Here is a 21,861-nt window from a genome sequence, read left to right as displayed (position 1 = left end):
GGAGGGAGCCAAGAGGTGTTGGCTGTGGAAGAAGAACCTACAGTTCTTTGATAGGAAACTGAAAATAAATTGTACTAATTTTTGGTAACAGGTCTAAAAAAGTGAAAAATCAATGACAAGTTATAAGCAGTAGATGACCCTTAGCAATTTAACTAATGTTATAAAGGGCCAGGTTAACTTTCATCAACAGTAATCAAAGGGTTATCTTCAGGGCTTTTAAAAATACAGAGAAAAAAACAAGAAAAAAATTAAGAAAGGTTGAATCATTTGAAATAATGATTAATTTCAGATTGGAACTTTGCCATGAGGTAATAGTCAAAAAAGTGTGCTTGCGTAACGTTGCTTCTGGTTTAACTGGTAGCCATGGCTATGAAGTACTAGTACAGTCACTACTAGTCCCTTCATGTCAGATTGCCATCAAATCACCAGATATTAAGTGAAACACAGTAACCATAAGCAACGACTTCAGTGATTTAAACCGGCACCCGACAATCTACCAGTATTAATCCTGTAAAGCTAGGCTTTCAAAAATAATTTTTTAGACGAAAGTAACAGCTTCTCACTTTAATGAATTTCAAGTTTTCTGGATTCGATATTTAACATCAATCATGACAAACACGTCCATGGAATCACATCATTTATTTTGCAAAACATATTGAACAGGAGAATGGAAAATGACATTAAAAAGCCATGACCATTTTTTTTAACAATCTTTAAATGACAGTCCACAAGTAATTAATGAATCTGCAAATCCTACTTTTTAATAAAAAAAATGTACAAATCAAATATCTTAGAGTATTAACCCTTAAAGGACTGAAATAGCACTACTTGTTGTACCTCCTTTAAGGCATACAAGGCATCTACTGTGGATTCCAAGAATTGTTGTCTTTAACATCAGTTCACTTTAATTGTCACACTCCCTCCCGTGTTACCTGATAGTGCCGCAAGTTATTGCCACATTTTGTTCAATGTTGCTTTTCTTTTGTATATCTTGCTGCACATAGTACATATGAAGTTTTTTTGGTCAAGCTAGTCCAATGCAGACAATCACTATTCCCTCAATGTACCATTACACTCCCCAGAAACTGCTCCTTCCTTTTGGACAGATATAAATAATAACTTAAAAGTCTAAGGATATGTCAGTCTTTACTTCTAGAGACCTGGAATAGAAAGAGGTGAAAGTTATGTTATGGTTATGTAAAGCCCTGGTTAATCCCCATTTAGAGCACTGCATTCAGTTTTCGGCATCGCACCTCCGAAAGGTGACTTTGGAGGAAGGCAATGCTCAATCACCAAACTGATGCTGGGGCTAAAAGGATTAAATTATGAGGGCAGGTTGCATAGACTAGGCTTGTATTCCCTTGTGTATAAAATAATAAAGAGTGACCTAATTCAAGTTCCAAAGATGATCAAAGGCATTGATGAGCTAGCTAGAAAGAAACCATGCCTTCTGCTGTAGCGAGTCCAGAACAAGGAGGGTACAACCTTAATATTAGAGCTAGACCATTCAGCATTGATGTTGGGGAGCACTTCTTCACACAAAGGACAGGGGAAATCCGGAACTTTCTCCCCCACATAGATGTTGAGGCTATGTCAGTTGAATATTTCAAAAATAAGATGGATGGAACTTTGATAAGTATATCACGTTATGAAATGAAAGTGGGTAAATAGAATTAAGACACAGACTGCCTCTGATTTAACTAAATGGTGGAACAGGCAGAGTAGCCTACTCCTGTTCCTATGTTCCTTCCATGTACAGTAATCTCTCCCTAAAGCAGCATGAATGATTATTGTGCACGGCAACGGATTTGTATGGCAGCAGGCTTTCTCAGTCTGGAGTGGGCCTCTGAGAAAGCTCCATTATCTGGGAGTGAACCATCATCTCCCTCCAACCCCCATCATCCCTCACCCTTCCACCCCACCACCGTCACACCACACCTTCCCCGCCCAGCTGACGGATTGAGAAGTGACAGCACTGACAGGAATGGGGCAGATCAGTGGAAAACAATAATGGTAAAAACAAAAAAACTGGGGATGCTGGAAATCCAAAACAAAAACAGAATTACCTGAAAAAATTCAGCAGGTCTGGCAGCATTGGCAGAGAAGAAAAGAGTTGACGTTTCGAGTCCTCATGACCCTTCGACTCTTTTCTTCTCTGCCGATGCTGCCAGACCTGCTGAGTTTTTTCAAAACAATAATGGTTTAAGTATACGGCTTTAGCCAGTGTAAACATGTATTCTACCCACTGTTTTCCCTGCAGAGAGGTCTGTGTGCAACACCATTTAATCTCATTGCTGCCAAAGGAGTAGAAGGATTTCATTTTTTTTTAAAAAAATAGCATGAGAAAAATAAGGGGGGTATTAAAACATTAACAATTACTACAGCCAACAAATTTCCTCTTGTGGTTAAGGTCCTCAGTCTAACCTGGTGCTGAGTTTTACAAACATTTTCCAAGCCGGTAGTGGGATTCTGCATATCATCTGCAGATCAATATAAAACACAATGAATAACATGGACACCCATTGTGTTTTCTCTCCTCCCTAAGGTCAGGGTTTTACGGCCCCGCTGCAGCGTGTCTCCCCACCCCCAGCGGATACGACGAGCCATTTAAATCTCCATTCAGTTCGGCAGGACTGTAATATCCCACCGGGCGAGAGGGACCGTAAAATCCTGGCCTAAGTAAAATCTGCAAATTTACCTACAGGTAACTTATCGGCAAAGTCAGTTCTGGAAGGGTTAACATTGTTCTTTGTTAACATGCAATTTCAACTGCAATGCTTTGCACAAATAATAACAAATACTCCCATATCCTAAAGCTACCAGCACTACCAAGAAATACTTAAAATTATTTGACGAGACTGATTTTATTTTAATGCTTTTCCATCATTCGGTGATTAAAGTAACTGTTTAATTAGGTGGTGCTCTTTTGCACACTGTAACTGCCTGTGATTTGAACAGATTACCGTGAAACAACATTTGACAAATTACAAAGCCACTTATACCCTCTGAGCACATAAACAGCACAATAAGCTTCCCCCATAATCCCCATTTTAGGTGCAAAAAAACCCCACATCTAATATACATAGCAACTTCCATTGTTTTACAAGCAGTCATCATACAGCAGATTTAATGCAGTTTTTACAGCTTTGAGTGACTAGTTAGCTAACGCTACATACAGTAATCCCAAACAAAACTCCATAAAGTCTTTATGGTCTTCTCCTTTCCTTTGCTAAATGCATTCTTAGATTGTCATGTATCCAGAGTGCCTGGAAATTGTGCATGTTACCTGATTTAACATAATAACAAACAAGAGGCTCCTTCATTTATGTCACAATATAGTAGCAAGCCATTTGGTATTAAATCTGAATTTCTGGGTGGAGAAGGTAGTTCTTCAATTCTTCAGTGTAATCTGCAGGTACAGCTCAAAGGTCAGTATCAAACACTGCCCACTTCTCTCATCAGTTATGTGTTGCAGCGTACCTGAAATGGCCCTAGAAGATTCAGTTATAAGACACAGTAATGCTCTATGGAATTGAACAATATACCTTGTAGAAGCTGATAAGATTTAGACTCCTACTGGATTTTAAGCAGAATGTCCTATATGATTCGTTAATAAGGGCAATCTGTACTTTAATCTAATTCAGAAATCAAACATACAATATATAAATAGTATATCAGATAGCTTCTAATTACCTATAAGTATATAAGCCTTTAAGTATAAAATGTATGTTACATTTTCAATACATTGACTTCAAACTACTCTACATATGTAATATATGAGCTGCACACGCAACAGCATTCAATCCTCTTCAAGTTAAAAACAAGACCTACTTTGTAAAGAATAAATACAATTTTAGGTAACTTGGTAGCAGTGGGGGGTAGAACACCAGGTACAGTGGCTTTAAAGGCCTGTGCTGTTTGTTTCTCAAATCTGCTTGTCACTCTTACTAAGATGGGTCCCTTGATGCGGTGCCTCTTTTTTATAAGGTTGTGCACCTGTTTCAGGGAGGCCACATCATCGGGTGGGCTGGTAAAACTCGACAGCGTCAGCTCCTCTGCTGCAAGTGTTTCTTCTCTTTCCTGATCAGAGTGGCAGTGACACAACTTGTATCAGTCATCCACAGCACGGACTATGCGTATTCCACTGTATTGTTTCTTTTAAAAAATGATTAATGTGAATCATCACTTCACCGAAAAGTGGGCTCCTTGTACTGCAAAGTATCAAGGGAATCCAGCCTACTGATTTTGGCACTGATCAAGAGTGACAAGGGTAAAACTGGCTTAAAAGATCAGTGAAAGTAAAACTGATAGTATTCATACAGTCTGTTTTCTTGCTAGCATTTTCAGATTAGTGTCTGACTTCATTAGCTCCAGAAAGAAAAGATGATTCTGGCTTGCCACCGAACTTTGGTGAAATACATCTGCCCACAAAAATTCAATCCTGAAAATATACCCCCTTTGCCATTCTGCAACACAAACATTTCCTTCAAGTGTTTGTAATGTAATGGTGCAGAGAAGCTGCTAATACACAGCTTTATACACTACTGGTTTGGAAGGCCTGCCTTACTAAAGGTATACAGGTGTTAGCAAATGTATGGTACTGCAAAGCAGGCTTGTATATTTTGATGTGTAGGCTCAACATGGACTAAAAGCAGCGACTATATACATCTTCCCAAACATTGCTTGAGGTGTTTTTTAAAGCTGGTGCTCATGGACATAGGGGGAGCTGCCGCCTGACACTGACCCCTGCTGGTTTGGCGTAAAGTTTGCCAGGGGAATGACCTTCACAGGATCTTCATTGCTGCAGTGTCTCTCCGAGCTGCTGTACAACTGCTGTCTGCCGCTGCCTTGGTTTTTGTCAATGTCGTCCTTGTTGCTGGCTCTCCCCAGAGTGTGCCTCCCCTCTGACCTGCCGTTTTTGCCCCAGCTTTGCTGAAATCCAATCGATGGCAGGGGAGGGTTAGGCTGCTGGTACTGGGTCAGTGATGGGGGCATCCAGCAGTTGTCAGAGTGACCGAGGACGAGGCACTCCTGCGTGCAAGTCTCCGAGGCTTCAGCCAGCACTTTTTGAAGAGACACCTCTACACCTGTAACATAAGCACAGAAACATAATGAATCAGCTTAGCAGATCCATGGGGAATAGATGTATTTCACTAATTTGTACAGAAAAGTGTCAGTAAAATCATTTGCTCAAAAAGAGAACAGGAAAGGCCTTATTGTGATGTTTGAACATTGTGCAGAGAGAGATAACAAGGCAATTTAATAGTGCTTTGTGCCACCAAGAACCCTTTGTTATGTCAGGGTGGGATTAAGCTGCACTACGTTACTTAGTATTTACATTTACAGATTTTCAGTAACACCAAGTGTCTGCTCATATCATTTACATTTATCGTGGCTTGGTGTCAGATTTAATCAATCTTGCATTTGTTATTTATGTATCTACATGCCATGGTGCCTGACAGTTTCTGGGACCAAGGTCATTCAAGTTAGCAAACCCAGCCCATCCACTCTAATTAGCAGAATTACAGTTACATGAATTAAACACAAACCAGACAGGAAAAGATATTGCTTCAAGTGTGGTCCTAAAAATATACGAATTCAGACATGTGGTAACTTAAGATATGAAATGGAATTACATTGAACTTGCAGCACAGAAACAGGCCATTCAGCCCATCAGGTCCATGTCAGTGTTTATATGCCACATGAGACTCCTCCCATTCTATCTCGTGCAACTTTATCAGAAGATCTTTCTATTCCTTTCTCCCCCCCACCCTGCACTTACCTAGCTTGCCTTAAATGCATCTATGCTACTCTGTGTGGTTGCAAGCTCCACATTCTAATGACTTTCTGAGAAAAAAAGTTTCACCTGAATTTTTTATTAGATTTATCCAAGGATATCTTACAGTTAGAACGCCTGTATAAAATGTGTGTTGAGCTTACTACCATGATTTCAGCATCAATCATTTTTTTCCTTTCTTTCTTTGTCCCTTGAAGGCAATTCCCTATGTAGGAGTGAAGGTCCAGTTTGCAGATAGCTCTTCTGTCCCATACTCAACAAGCCATCCCTCAGCCAACAGGCTGGGTAATGGGCATTACCAAGATAGATGGTCACCTTGGACATAACAAGCAAGTCTGATTGCACCCAAGGTCAATACATGGACTATTCACCATTCACTTGACTTTACATCGTTGAAGGTTTGGAATGCAGCAAGGTGATTTTTGCAATCATGACAAACTAAATCTTCCAACTGAAGTGCAAAAAACATTTCACAAATGATAAGATTTGAGGAAACAGAACTCACAATAGCTGCTCATATTTCAGCCATGAATAATCTGGAGCTAAAGAATGGGAGCATGAAATAATCACTGTTTTTAAATTTCAAAATAATTATTTATAACTGCTATTGAAATTGTGCTGCTTTAGCTGATGCTACATTTATGTTTACACCAAGGATGATTCAGTCGCACATCACTTTGTAATGATATTCATCTTATTGGAAGATCACAGATGTTAGAATCCAGGTACAGGGGCTAGACAGCAGCATATTGCCATTAGGTCACCATGCTGGCATCACCTGTGGAGACAAGTGCTGTTTACCCTGTGCCAATGATAGCATTATTCCAAAATGAAAGCCTCAGTTAGAGAGAGTGAGTTATTGGGCTATAGTTGCCCAGTTTTTAATTCTTTCTCCAATAATATATGACCTTCAGTCCAACCTGCAAGTTGTCATAATGTGCTAGGCTCCTCAGGCTGGTGTGACATGAGCAGAGCTGCATTAGGAGATGTCAGTAGCCAGTTGACCTCCTGTGGCATTATTCAAGGACAAAAATAAATTAGGTTTTGCAAGTCTCTCAGTGTAACTGACTCTCTGGTTGTGTCCTAATTTAAATTCTGATTCCCTTCATCCAATTTTTTTATTTGAATTCTAATCCCTCCATCTCCTGATTTTGTGCCTCTGTATCTTTCCATTAGATGCTGAGGCACTAAAAACTGAAATCTGGGAGGCCTCAGCGCGCGTGACTTAAAACACAGAATTGATCTAATGATTGAAGTTAAAAAGTAAAATCAACATAATGATTAAATCACAAGCCTTGGTTATTGTATAAAAAAGCTCCAGACCACAACATGCACGTAAAAGTGCGTGTTACCACAGCAACTCTGTATCCCTGAGTGAACTGCAATACACCACCATCACCACTGCTTCCAGTCAAAGTTTGTCACATTCCCAAATGTCGTGGGGATGGGAAGCAATTTAACAAAAAAATTCATCGGTGGCATTTTAACGTAACATTTGGGAAATCCACGGGACCAGGTGGAACACTGGTTTTACGCCTGGGCTAAAGGGAGCAATTTTAATCTATTCCACCAGTTTGGAAGCTAAGGGAATTGGGTGCAATGTTGGTTTTGTACCCCACCCAATTTTGCTCTCCATTGAAATCAGTAAGTAATATTAGGCAGGGTATGAAATCAATGTTCCACCTGGTCTGATGAGATTCCCACTGGGAGAATTAGGTTCAAATTATTTTCCCCAGTTTCGAAGCACTTGATTAGAAAAGGCTCAAAGCTAGTATTTGACCAACAGTGACCAGCGTCAATAAACAAAGAAATGGAGCAAATAATAAGCAAAGAACAAAATAACAGTTTTGTGAGGACATATAATGTTAATTTGGAGGGAATTCCTAATAAATATATTCTCAGGGATGCAGAATATGTCAAAAATTATTTATTTTTGTGAAAAGGTGACCTGTAATCATAATTTATACCTATCTGCCAGCCCCAAATATATGGGGAGAATTTTCTCCTGGGATGGTGGGGGGAGCGCGGTTGGACGGGAGCAGGAGCGGGTGCAGGCAGGCGCGCAGCTCATTGCCGCCCGCGATTGGCTGTGCGCCACCATTTTACGTGAGCGGGCCAATTAAGGCCCACCCAGTGTGATGTGCACCCGGAAGCGCTGAGCGCTCCCTGTGCAGGCCAGGGAAGTAGGCCCGCACCCCGCTTGCCGACCTGAAGATTCTGCCCTATGTGTTTCACATGCGTGTTAACTAAACTTTCATTCCTCTTTCTGAAAGAATATTGTGAATGATAAATCTTACTAACAAGAAATCTTTGAAAGCACTTTGATCAAGACAGAAAATAATATGAAGCATTTATAACAAGTATACCATGGTGGAGTCTCCATTACCCACTACCAGAGTATGGACTCCTGGTGGTTAATGAAAATTGGTGGATAATTGGGAGTGTCTGAATTTTCCCCCTTGCATATATGGCACAACAGGGCATGAGAAAGAAATTGAGCCTAGACAACAGAAGAAACATTGTGTGTTTTTCATTCATCAAGGAAAGGGAATGAAACACAAATGCCAAAAGTGGCTCTGCTAGCAGATATCGTCTCTCACAACGCTTCTCCTCCAAAAGTTCTGACGCATAATCAGGGAGCTGGATAACTAGAACGTGAATAATAATCAGGGCACTGTGTAAATAGAAACATTACCTCGGGGTGGTGTCAGTTAGGAGATAAATATCAGAATGCTAATATTATAATAATACTTTTTTAAATCCTAAGAACTACACTAAGAGACTATATTTTTATAGCGTTACATTTCTAATAAATACACAATGATTTGATATCAGTTATAATCAAAAGGGAAGTTGAGCTGTTTAATATTTGTTGTATGTACCAACTCTTGTGCACTGGTGTGTGCATGTAGCATTGTTTTGTGGCTCTTTTCACTGTAAATGTGATGAAAATTTGAAAAGAAATCAATGTGAATTGCATGAACTGAAAGGCTATGATCAGTAAGAATTCTAAAAAGCCCATGCATTATACATAACCATTACAGCAGAGATCTCTCGCAAAACAACAGCTCCACTGCCCTCATCACATATTACAGTGGCTTCAAACTAGAATAAAAAAGAAACACTACATTCCTTTCTAAAGCAACACTTCAAAATCATTGGGCAATCTGAATTGATAAAACTACATTTTTGCCAACAAAACAGTCAGAGCAGTATGGGGCAGGGTGGGGGGAATAAAATCAATGCATCTTAATTTACATTAAATACATCGGTAGCAGGAGGGAAGTGAGGATCCCTTGGTAGTTAAAACAGGCGTTTTCTCCATGGAAATGAATTGACTCAGACTGTTTCCATCCCTTCTCCTGGCCTTTGTCAAGTTTCTCGATATAATATTGATGCTGATGGCTTTCCCCAGGGAATAACATCTCATTCATCTACTTCAAAGACAAAATTAAACAATTCAAAAGGATTTTATTCAGGCTTAATGTAGATGTGCCTCATGAGTTAAACTTCACCTTGTGCAGCACTAGGGTTGGACACCCTTAGGAGATTAGGAATGAAGTGAAAGACAAAATTAATTCTAGATGTCAAAAATGCTAATGGTTTAGGCCTCCTAATGTCAGCATAAATAAAAAGGAACCCTGAGAAGTGCCACAAAAGTCTGGATCTAAAATGTCTGGCATTTGGTAATTATAATGAAAGTTCTTGATAGCGGGAAACATTGATAATGAAATGTGTGGTGATCTGCTGCATTACATTGAAGCTACAAAAAGTAGTCCTGAAAGCCTAGCCGTCTTTGTATCATTCAGTGGAAGGAATTTTAACTTGAAACAAATGAACAGGTTTGGGTCAAGCTGAGGGGATTAATTGAAGGCGGGGGAGGGGGTCAATTCCTGTGGTGGGGGAGGGGGCAGAAGTTGGCGGAGCATCGCCGTGGGAAGGTGAAGTGTCAGAGGCCGGGTGACCAGGTGGAGCTATGATGGCAGGTTCTGGAGGCCTGTATTGGGAGGATTGGAAGTCCAGCAGAGTGAATCAGAGGCCTGGAAGTCAGGGTCAGAGGCCTGGGGTGCAGGGGTGGTGGGGAGGTGAAGTGTCAGAGGCCGGGTGGCCAGGTGGAGCTATGATGGCAGGTTCTGGAGGCCTGTATTGGGAGGATTGGAAGTCCAGCAGAGTGAATCAAAGGCCTGGAAGTCAGGGTCAGAGGCCTGGGGTGCAGGGGTGGTGGGGAGGTGAAGTGTCAGAGGCCGGGTGGCCAGGTGGAGCTATGATGGCAGGTTCTGGAGGCCTGTATTGGGAGGATTGGAAGTCCAGCAGAGTGAATCAGAGGCCTGGAAGTCAGGGTCAGAGGCCTGGGGTGCAGGGGTGGTGGGGAGGTGGGGCTTGGGTCAGAGGTTAATGTCTAAAAGATCAGACATTTATCACAAACCTGCTTCCGACTTGCCCACTCCCTACTTTAGCTGAGATGGGAAGATGGCTGACAATGCTCCCTGTAAGTTGGTGGGCACGTGCAGTTAGGCAGCAACTCAGAAGTTATTGTTCCCTTTAAGACACTGTGCATGCAATGAACTTAAAGGTACCACAGGATTCAAATGAACAGACTGTGGACAACAAAAATAATTTAGAGGGCACAGTGGTGAGCGGGCAGTGAACCTTCTCCAAGGCAGGGGGTGCGATGTTAAGTATGATAATGAAGCATTGTCATTAAGCTTTTCAACCTTAACTCTGGATGGTTGGACTTCCTGAGCTTTACATCCAGGAGACGATTTGGCAAATCCAGCAAGTGAGTGGCTCTACAGCTTGCTCCTGGATCCTGCTTGTCTGAGGAACCCTTGTGATTGGGCAGCATCCCAACCCATCCTTTCCCACAAGACCTGTATTCCTTCCACCGCTCCCCATCATACCTCTGATCCATCTCACCACTCCTTTGATCCCTCTGCCCCCCACCACCTCAGGCCTCTAACTTGAACTCCTGGCCTCTGATTCACCCTCCTCAGCTTCCAGTCCTCCCAATAACAGGCCCCCAACCCCTCACTTAAGCCCTAAGTGACCCCTGAAAACTCACCTTCCTACCGCGATTGTGCCCCCCTCAAATTCCACCATTTATCCCCCAAAAGGATTGACCCCCCCTTGATCGAACCCCACCTCGATCAACTCCCCACCCTGCCACCCTCACCCCAAAAATTGCTCCTCCCATCCTGTCAACACAGCTTGCCTGGTCCTGTGATCTTCACCAACCAGATCTGTGCTTGCCTAGAAGCCAAGCCTGTCAATCAAGCATGGCTTCTGGACAGGGTCTGTGACTTCATACGCATGCACTCCACACTGTGTAAGGGACTCCCAACTTCTTGCTTCCCCAATCCCACCCCCTTCCCCCACCACCCCCTACCCTGCCTCTGGCAGGTCAGGTATGTAAAAATTCAGCCCTAGGTCCTTTAACTGTTATAGCTAAGGTGACTATGTGGTCATTTTTGCTGTTAAAAGTTAAATTTCCAGCTGTGTATTGTAATAGTTGTCCCATGTCACTGTCTCTTAATAATAAACCGGAAATTAAATTTAAAATGCTTTCCTTTAATGTTACTAAGATTTGTAGGTAAATTTATAATCTGCTAATTTCCTTATTAGCCTCACAATAGACCAAACGATTGATTTACTAATCAGAAAAGTACTCAGCTTTCTCACTGCGCTCGTTGATGACTCGCCAAGCTTAGTCTATCAATTGCTGAGTCATACCGACCAAGAATACTCAAGGATCAACTACTGGTTTATGCTAATACTGTCATATCTGCGCTGAAACATTAGGAAAGGCACAGAAATTGGCCTCAGGTTTAAGGACAGAAAATGACATCCCTCCATATGCACAGATAATAGAAGAGGGCAGGATTTGTTTCAGCTGGTGAAACCAATCCCCTCCATGGCTTTTAACCCCCTTTGACAATTACCATCAAGGCTCACATGGAGTCAAGTTATACAAGGGACTAGCGAGCAATCAACTCTGCTGGAAAAGTAACAGGGCACAAGAGTTAACAGCTGGAAAATTCCTCAGAACTGCTGGCATAACTGGAATTTCGTGTGTAAACGATTTCTGCCACACATCTGACAAGTGGCAGAGCAGCTCCAAGGAAATTACTTGCCATGCTTTTAGGAGGGCAAAGGGGAGGCGATTTCTTTATAAAATTAGATTTCTGACCCAGTGAACTGCAAGTTGCCAACAATTTTGTTTTTTGTTGCGTATATCATTTAGTACCTTCCCAAAGGCTTGCTTGAAAGCTTCAGTTCATTTTCTCAGTTAATACATGTAAAATGTTAAGATTGTATCAAATACCATAGAAGGCCCTTTTCTTGCACTTTGAGCTGACCTTAACAAATGTTTATTTCGTCACTTCTTGACTTATGGTAACCTGTGAAAGCCCTGATTCTATGGGAAAAAAAACACACACTAGTAAAGCTTGCAAAACACTATTAAACAAGGTCAAAAAAGGCAGGCTGTAACACTTTCAATAACTGCTTTCCATCATGTCATTTATGTTGTCAAAATATATACCAGAGTTTCAGGGATCTATTTAAAAAAAACATTAAGGCATAGTTTGATATATATTTAGATTGAATACTGCACATTATTAGTCAAGGATGGCATTTGTGCAATAATTAGAGATGACCTTGGTTCAGGAGATCAGGATGTAGAATTGGTTTGGGTGGAGAGGAGGAATAGTAGGGGAAAGAAGTCACCAGTGAGAGTGGTCTACAGGCTTCCTAACAGGAACGGTAATGTAAGACAAAGTATACAAGAAGAAATATTGGGTGCTTGTGATAAAGGGGCAGCAATAATCAGGGGTGACTTTGATCAACATATAAACTAGAAAAATCAGATAGACAAAAAAGCCTGGATGAGGAGTTCATAGAATGCTTTCGAGATACTTTCTTAGAGTAGCATGTTCTGGAACCAACCAGAGTGCAGGTTATATTAAACTTGGCATTGTGCAATGTGACAGGATTAATTAATGACCTCAGAGTAAAGGCACCCCTAGGTAGAGCAACCACAATATGATTGAATTTTACATCCAGTTTGAAGAGTGGGTCTAAAACTAGTATTTTAAACTAAAATAAGGGCAATTATGGGGGAATGAAAATGGAGATATTTGAAGTGAACTAGGATGCTAGGCTAGAGGATAGATCAATAGAGAATCAGTGGCAGACATTGAAGTAGATATTTCAGCATACTCAGAACAAGTATATTCCTACTATAAAGAAAAATTCTAAATGAATGACCCACCATCCATAGTTAATTAAAGAAGTTAGGGAAACATCAAATTAAGAAAAAAGCATATAACTCTGCAAAGATGAGCAGCAGGCCAGATGATTAGTCAGAATATAAAGAACAGCAGAAAATGACTAAAAGGTTAATCAAGAGAAATAAATTAGAAATGAGAGGAAGCTAGCTAGAATTGCAAAAAGGGATAGCAAGAATTTCTACAGGTACTTAAGCAGAAAAAGAGTAGGTAAAGTAAGTGTTGGTCCTCTAGAAAGTGAGATTGGGGAATTAATAACAGATAATAAGGAAATGGCAGCTGAAATGAACAAATATGTTGCTTCTATCTTCACTATGGGGGATACAAAAAACATTCCAGTAATAGCTGTAAATCGGGAAGTAGAGGGGAGAGAGGAACATGGTGAAATTACAATCACCAGGGAAGCGGTACTGAGCAAACTGATGGAGCTGCTGGCTGACAAGTCTCCAGGCCCAGGTGGAATTCATCCTAGTGTCTTAAAAGAGGTGGCTAATGAGGTAGTGGATGCGCTGGTGTTAGTTTCCAAAATTCCCTAGATTCTGGAAAGGTTCTATCGGACTGAAAAGTAGCAAATATAGCCTCTTTATTCAGAAGGGAGGGAGGCAGAAAACAGGAAACAATAGGCCAGTTGGCTTGACATCAGTTGTGGGGAAGGTGTTAGAATCAATCATTAGAAAGCTTATAGCTGGGGACTTAGGAAAACTCAAGGTAATCAGGAAGAGTCAGGATGGCTTTATGAAAGGGAAATCATGTTTAACCAATGTACTAGAGCTCTGTGGAGGAGTAACATGGAGGTAGGTGGGAATGTGGAATTTGAAACACAAACAGATCAGCCATGATCTTGTTGAATGACTGAGCAGGCCTGAGGCACTGAATGAATTACTTCTGCTCCTATTTTGTATGTTCATATGTGCTGTGGGTAATGGGGAACCTGTAGATGTACTGTACTTGGATTTCCATAAAACATTTGAAAAAGTGCCACATCAAAGGTTATTGAGGATAATATAAAAGCTCATGGTGTAACAGGTAACATATTAGCCTGGGTAGATGATTGGTCAGCTAGCAGAAAACAGAGAGCATGCATAAATGAGTCTCTGTCTGATTGGTAGGATGTGATGAGTGGAGTCCTGCAGAGGTCTGTTCTGGGGCCTCAACTTTTTACAATTTACATCAATGACTCAGATGAGAGGATTGAAAGCATGTCAGCTAAATTTGCATATGACACAAGGATAGGTAGGAAAGTATGTTGTGAAGAAGACATAAAGAGTTTGCACATGGATTTAGATATGTTGAGCGAGTGGGCAAAAATCTGGCAGGTGGAGTATAATGTGAGAAAATGTGAAATTGTTCACTTTGGCAGGAAGAGAAAAAAAGCAGAGAGAACGACTACAGAATTTCGAGGTGCAGAGGGATCTAAGTGTTCTCGTGCACGAGTCACAAAAAGTTAGTATACAGGTACAGCAAGTAATTAAGAAGGCTAATGGAATGCTATCCTTAATTACAAGAGGAATTGAACATAAAATTAAGGATGTTATGCTTCAGTTATACATGGCATTGGTGAGACCACATTTCAAATACTGTGTACAGTTTTGGCCTTCTTATTTAAGGAAGGGTGTAAATTCATTGGAGACGGTTCAGAGGTGGTTTACTAGATTGTTACCTGGAATGAGCAGATTGCCTTATGAGGAAAGGTTAGATAGACTTGGCTTGTTTCCACTGGAGTTTAGAAGAATGAGAGGTGGCTTGACTGAAGTATATAAGATCCTGAACATTCTTTACAAGGTGGATAGTGACAGGATGTTTCCTCTTGTGGGTGAGTCCAGAATGAAGGGGCACTGTTTTGAAATTTGGGCTTGCCCTTAAAAGACAGAGATGAGGAATTTTTTTTTTCTCTCTCAGAGGGCTGTGTGACTTTGGAATTCTCTGCCTCAGAAGGTGATGGAAGCAGGGCCACTGAATATTTTTAAGGCAGAGGTAGATAGATTCTTGTTAGGCAAGAGAATCAAAGGTTATCGGGGGTAGCTGGGAATGTGGAACTCAAAACACAAACAGATCAGCCATGATCTTATTGAATGGCAGAGCAGGCTTGAGGGGCCGAATGGCCTACTTCTGCTCCTATTTTGTATGTTTGTATGTTTTGGTCACCTCACATAGTGGGTAATATAATGACCTTGGAAAAGATTTGGAAGAGAACTTCACAAATGATTCCAAACTTAAAGACTCTTACTTAGCTCAGCTTAAAGAGGGTGGTCTCTTTACTTTAGACATTGTAGACTCAAAGGCAACATGAAGGAAGTATGTAAAATTATGAGACGGCTGGATTATTGATAGATTAGTTCAGTTTGATAGACTGTGGAGAACCAGATGATATGCATTTAAAGTACACGTGAGTAGCAATAGGCTAGATGTTAGGCAGTGAATGCCTGATGTCTAAAGTGGAAATGGTTTGATTTCACTGATGTGAGCAGTAAGCTCTTCAGTATATATTCACCAGTCATTGGCATTGCTTCAGCGAAGTTTATTAACAACGATGCAGATGTCACCTCGGGTCTGAAATCCTTCTTGTGATAATTTTAAGGGAAAATCAGTATGAGTACAGAATAGGAATATTTATTTTCTACTCCAACTTTCTCATTAAAATTAATGATAGAAAGAATATCATCCCCTTAATACTAAGGTTTAGCTTGGGGAAGTAAGAGAAACTCAGAGTAGCAACAACATTCTGATAGTTTAGAAAGAAAGATAGGATACAGAAGGAAAAGACAGGAATCATAGACATTGAAGTTCTGTATATGGAATATATGTGTGTACAGGTGAGACTCATAAGATAACATAAGTAATATTACACACATGGAAGCAATATAACAAACTGACATGAATTAACTTGGTGCTGTATTAAACCACAATGCCACTGAGGTTGAAACTATCAAGCTAAGTTTAAGGCGGAAGAGAAACAGTAATATCAAAATGCACCAGTCCTAATTATTGTGGCTGAATTCTATACATACACACACACACAAACAAACACACACACACATACACAGTTTGTGTGTCTAAGCTCTGGTTGCAGCGCTTGAGATCACAGCAATGTTATACAGTGCTAATGAAAGCTAGCTTTTCTCAGAAAGCAACTGCTCCCAGGCAAGTTATTAATTTTGAGCCAAGACAGAAAATTGGAACACTTTGGCAAATAGTCATCCAGGAAAGTCAGACAAATGGGGTTACTCAACACCAATAGGGACTTGATCTTGCTGTAAGGCAGGCTGAGTTAGCAGCATGGCTGGTATTGAAAAACAATGAGTTTTTTTGTCTGGAAACAAAAAACCTTGTAATTGTGTGTCCTACATTTTGGACAATTCTGGTTAACTAAACTCTACAAAATGAAATTACTTCCCAAGAAAACATGTCCTTTAGCAAAATATGAAAATCTTTATAACCAGATTTTTAATTACCAAACTTATCAAAAAAAGAAATATTTTTTATCTTGAAAAGTCTTGTGCCTGTAAGAATGCAGGACTATATTTGTTGCAGAAATGTAAACATTTCCTTTCAGTAAATCAGGCCCCAGAACCAGAATATTATTCATTCATTCAATTTTACCAAGTCTTAAGCAAGTGTAGTGATAAAGCAAGAGCAAATTAAATTTGCGAATTTAGAGACATTTCCTGAATGTCACTGACTACAAGCAATGTTGTAATTAGCCAATCAATCCAGACTGATCGAGACAACAGGGAGGAATTGTCCCACATTTGTACTAAGTGCAGTAGTGGACGGGTAAAACGACATTTTACCCGTCGGCCGTAATGGTGCCTTTTCACGCCATATGATCCCAAACCCACTGCAATAATTATGCATTCCCGGGAAACACGCCATTTCCATGGTGGGTGGGCTCTCATTCGCCTGCCATGCCATCACCTCGCCGCTTCATCATGCTGGGCACCATATTTCAAGTCCAGCAATGCACACACCTCTCAGTGCTTCCAGCCCATGACTGCTGCAAAGAAGACATGGCCCTGAAAGACAAAAAGACTGCAGCACCCAGGTTCAATGACGCGTCGCTGGAGCGCTTTTTGGACGCAGTCGAGGTCCGTCATGATGTCCTCTACCCCAGCTCTAGTCGCAGGAAAAGGCAGCAACCATACTAATCCGGTTTGGGAGGCAGTGGCAGCGGTGGTCAGCGCCAATGCCCTGCAAAAGAGGACAGCCACCCAGTGCCACTACAGGATGAATGGTCTCATCCTTTCTGCTGAGGTAATTCACTTTTCTCATCACTCACAAACCCATCACACATCCACAGGGATCTCACACCTCAAAGGACAACACCATTAACTCTCACGCACACCCTCACATCTCTATCAGGCTCATAACCTCTCGAGCTCACGTTCTCATCCTGTCCATGTCTCTGCTAACCACACAAACTTTCCATGCAATGCCATGTGTCCTGCTCACACTCTCTCCATCTATTTTCAGGCAGAGAAGCCTGCTCACTTCAGCAGGAAGAGGTCCAAGACCAGGGGTGGAGTGGCCTACAATAGGCCCCTCACTCACCTTGGCACATGTGCCATCGCACTGACTGATGAGGACATGCACCAAGCCTGCAGTGATGGTGAGATCAGTGGCGAAGGATCGTAAGAACCCTGCACCACGTCATCCCTCTCTCAACGTAAATGTGAGTGCTCTCTCTCCTGCTTTTGACTCTGCTGACAAGCACTAATTATCTCTACTTTTGTTCACAGGAAACTCTGCCAAGTGAACGACACCCTTAACCAGTCAGTCCCTCAGCTCCATCCACGTCCTCACCTCCAGCCAAGAGGACACCTCCTCTATTGAAGAACAGGAAATAAGCAGCCTGGAAAGCCCATCACAGTGCTTACCTACAACCTCCACCAGTGGAGAGACACACACCTCAGTGGGACCTAGATCTAGAGCAGATTCAGGTTCACAATCTGGTGGTCAATGCACGGACACATGTCCGCAGCAGGAGGAGATAGGTTCAGCCGAGCTCCCCAGCACACAGAGGACTGCTGGGGAAGAGGTTTCTGTTAGGTCCAAGTCAGATGATGAGCCTCTAGATTTTGCCTTCCAACCGGAGAGTTAGCAGAAGGCCTGGGAAGATCACACAGAGGTGTTGGAAACCCTCAGTAGAGTGGCACGTGAGTCGGAGTGCATCCACCTGCTCTCTAATGAAGTGGTGCCCATATGTGCGCACATGGAGGTCTGCATGGGGAGAATGGCAGATGCCATGGAAACCCTGGCCCAGCAGAATGCGGAAATGTGTGCAGACCTGCACTTCATCACACTAGCCTTGGGTGAGCTCCTGCTGTGGCAACACATGAGGCAAACAGGGCACCTTGACGTCCCTCCAGGTGTTTCTTCCCCTCAAGGAGTCAGGCCGGGGTCCCTGAACAGCCAAAGGAAAAGGAGCGGCAGTTGGACACCCTAGGGTCATCCACTCAGGAATCTCAGAGGCAGTCATCCCCCTCTGACCCCCCTTTGCCTCTGAGCCCCTCAACCTTGTCCTGTGTCACCACAGAGGGAGCAGCTGGCCAACGGGTGATCCTGGAGGGAGAGGTGTGTGTGTGGCAGGGCCTTTCAGAGCCTCATGCAACCACTCTCCCATGCACACGGATCCTTCATGTATCATACTCACTTCAATGTCCTGAGTATTTTGAATGTTGCCTGCTGGGGTTCACTTTCAGATGTCCATCTGAGCTGACCTGCATCTCCGCCCACCCATTGTTCACACTCCCACGCAGCACCTGATCTTAACCACCACAACTCTCGTTTCACCTTCAATTTAGACAGCATGGTCTGGATTTGGTTTCTCGTGCACTCCCCCACTCCCCCGTCTTTTCTCCTCCTCCATCACAGTTGGCTCCCCGGCATCACCTTCCACCTCCCCTCCGTGACCTACCAGCCTACCTTTTCCTTCGGGGATGCCCAGGTAAACGTGTATGTTCCCTTCCTTCCCGAAAATCCCACCCCCATCCGCATTCACCTCCTCAACTTCCTCCTTCCCACCCCCAGGGTCCGTTTTTGCCTCCAGGTCCCCACCAACCATACTTTGCTGTCCCTTCTACTGAAACCGTTGAACCCTCATCCTCTCACCCAACCGCCTCACTCTGCTCTCTGTCATTCTCACTATTTCCGCAGACCATGCTCACCCTCAGTTTGTTGCCCAGGAGCAGACATGGATCCATCAGACCCCTTTCCTTGTGCATTCACCTGGACATCCCCCACTCTGGACCCATTTCCCTTCCCCCCCAACACCCCCCAGAACCCCTTCCCCCCTCTGGACCGTTTCCCCACTCTGGACCCCTTTCCCTTCCCCCCCAACACCCCCCAGAACCCCTTCCCTCCTCTGGACCGTTTCTCCAATCTGGACCCCTTCCCTCCCTGGAACTCCTTCCTCCCTCCAGGCCCCTTCGTCCCAGAATCCATTCACACCCCCTTATTCCTCCTACCCCACCCCCCGGACTCCCACCCACTTAGTCCCTCCCCCTCCCTGACTCCCTCAGACACCCTTACTTCCTCCGCCACCCTTAGTCCTTCTCCCCACCGACTCCTTTCTCCAGCCTCACTTCTTCCTCCGACCTTACATTTTCCCCCTTCCCGACTCCTTCCTCCACCTTTACTTCTTCCTCCACCCTTACTCCTTCCCCTCTCTGCACTGCTTCCTCCCCCGGACACCTTCCCCTCTCTGCACTCCTTCCTCCCCCGGACACCTTCCCCTCTCTGCACCCCTTCCTCCCCCGGACACCTTCCCCTCTCTGCACTCCTTCCACCCCCAGATTCTCTCCGCTGTCCGCACTCCTTCCCCACTCCGAACTCCTTCCCTTACACCTTCCAGCCCCTTACACCTATCTCCCCAGTTGCCACCTTCTCCCCATTACTCCATCCTCTCCCTGTACTCGCTCCCCCTCCCAATCTCAACCCTTGACATCTTCATTCACCCCCTGCTAACCTCATCCCCCCCCGGTACCTTCATTCCCCCTCCCCAACCTCACCCTCCCGACACCTCTGCCCCTCCCAGTCGATCCTAGACCTTCCTCGGCCATCATCTATTGTGAGCATCAACGGTGACTTTCCGACTCCCGTGAGCTGCCTCACAGCAGAGCCATGTCCATGAGAATCCAATCAGCGTATCATGTACATTCCTTCACGATCCCATTGCTGTCAGGCTCCAGCATCTTCTGCTCTTCAGATGTTTGTGATGTGAGCAAGGCCCTAGCGGCAAGTCCTGACTTTCGCACAACAAAGTTGCCAAAACGTGTTCTGCACTGGTGTGTTTTTCCACTGACGTGGGCAGATGATCCAGCGGATGGGCGGGAGGGGGAGATGAGTCTGGCGGGCTGGCCTTATAATGATATGCTGATGTATTACAATGAGGTTCCTGACATACGGTGGGGGGGAACAAGGCCCGCCATCGATGGGCTGAGTGGATGATCGCGAACCGGATTCACGCTGTCATGAAACCGATTTTTGGCCTTCTCGCCATCGAACACACCCGCCACCAGCAGGCATGAAACTTCCTGGCCACAGTCTGCAAAATAGAAGCTGTAAGCTAACGGGAAGCTCGTAAGTGGTGCTGCACGTTAAATTATTTTCATCTTAATAAATCTATTCCTTAATCATTCAGCATTTTATTATATTGTACCATGTAAAAAGATACCTGAGCATACCGTCCCTTCAGAGATTTAGATCCTAGTACCTGCCTGTAGTGGCATTAATCCATCATAAAAATGACCAATTACATTGGAGAAAAATAAGTTTCAATGGCATACAACTACTGTCACATTCCCCTTTTCCACATATTGTAAGGTAAGCTTCACTATAAATTTCACAATGGCATCTATATCGAGCTTTGCTCCATTTCATTGGAGTGAGGGAACATATTTCACCGTTGCTATCTTGCAACCAGGCCCACACTGTTGATTGTTGTCCCCATCAGACCCTAGCATTCCCTTCAAACCTTGACTTCTCTAGCTGCTCACACCCAGTCCCAGACAGGCCCTTACTACTTCATCATGACTTCAATCCCACCCCATCCTCATACTCTACCCAGAGATGCCTGGCTTTCCAGTTCATTCCTTTTGGACTCCTCGTCTATGTTCACTCCTACCACCCACCTCACATTCACACCTTTCCAACCTGGTACTCTCAGATTGCTGCCTCTAAACTGCAGACAGCTCCCTACCTGTCGGCTCCCTCTCACCTCCAGTTTCCCCACTTTTACCTCTTCAGTTTCTATATGCCATCTGCACTCCCCTGGCCTGGAAGGATAAAGAGTAGCTAGGCCCTGCACTGGGATAAGTACATGGGCCTGGAATTTAATTTGTTACTGTCTACATAGGTCTGTGATCTTAGAAGATTCTAGGGAATGGCTGAGGCTGCAACATACACCCAAATGCAACAAAGTACCCATTACTTTGCAATCCAGAGGGCTAAACCCAACTCAGACTTCAATTTCCCTTGGAAGACAAGGGGACTAGGGGAGAGACAGGACCTACAGAAGGAGAGAGAAAATGGCTGCATTTTCGCGAAGACTGGCCTTTAAAAATGGCAGGCTGGACCCAATTCTGGGATTCCCGCCTCTCCCACTTCCCAGGTCTGGCAATTTTCAGGAGCCCACACCCTGAACTCCTGACCCGACTGGTTCCATTGCAGAGGTAGGCATCTCATATCCACCCCCACCCAACACCCCAACATCCCCCAACCCCCGCAAATCTTATCAGGTCATCTTCCCAGGGTCATGTGGTTCATGGCCCATCAGAAAAG

At 43.4% G+C, this 21,861-nt stretch overlaps 1 protein-coding gene across 1 annotated transcript in view; it reads right to left on the bottom strand.

Moving 5' to 3' along the window:
* Positions 1-2,165: 2,165 nt before the first annotated feature.
* LOC121281953 (protocadherin-9-like) overlaps positions 2,166-21,861 on the bottom strand; it is a 329,975-nt gene continuing 310,279 nt past the window's right edge. The window contains exon 4 of the mRNA XM_041195209.1: positions 2,166-5,087. Coding sequence (XP_041051143.1) covers positions 4,696-5,087 — 392 coding nt within the window. The 3' untranslated portion in view covers positions 2,166-4,695. The remainder of the gene's footprint in view (positions 5,088-21,861) is intronic.

This window comes from Carcharodon carcharias, chromosome 9, assembly GCF_017639515.1.
Source record: "Carcharodon carcharias isolate sCarCar2 chromosome 9, sCarCar2.pri, whole genome shotgun sequence".
Lineage (NCBI taxonomy): Eukaryota > Metazoa > Chordata > Chondrichthyes > Lamniformes > Lamnidae > Carcharodon > Carcharodon carcharias.
This window is presented reverse-complemented; position numbering and strand designations above follow the sequence as displayed.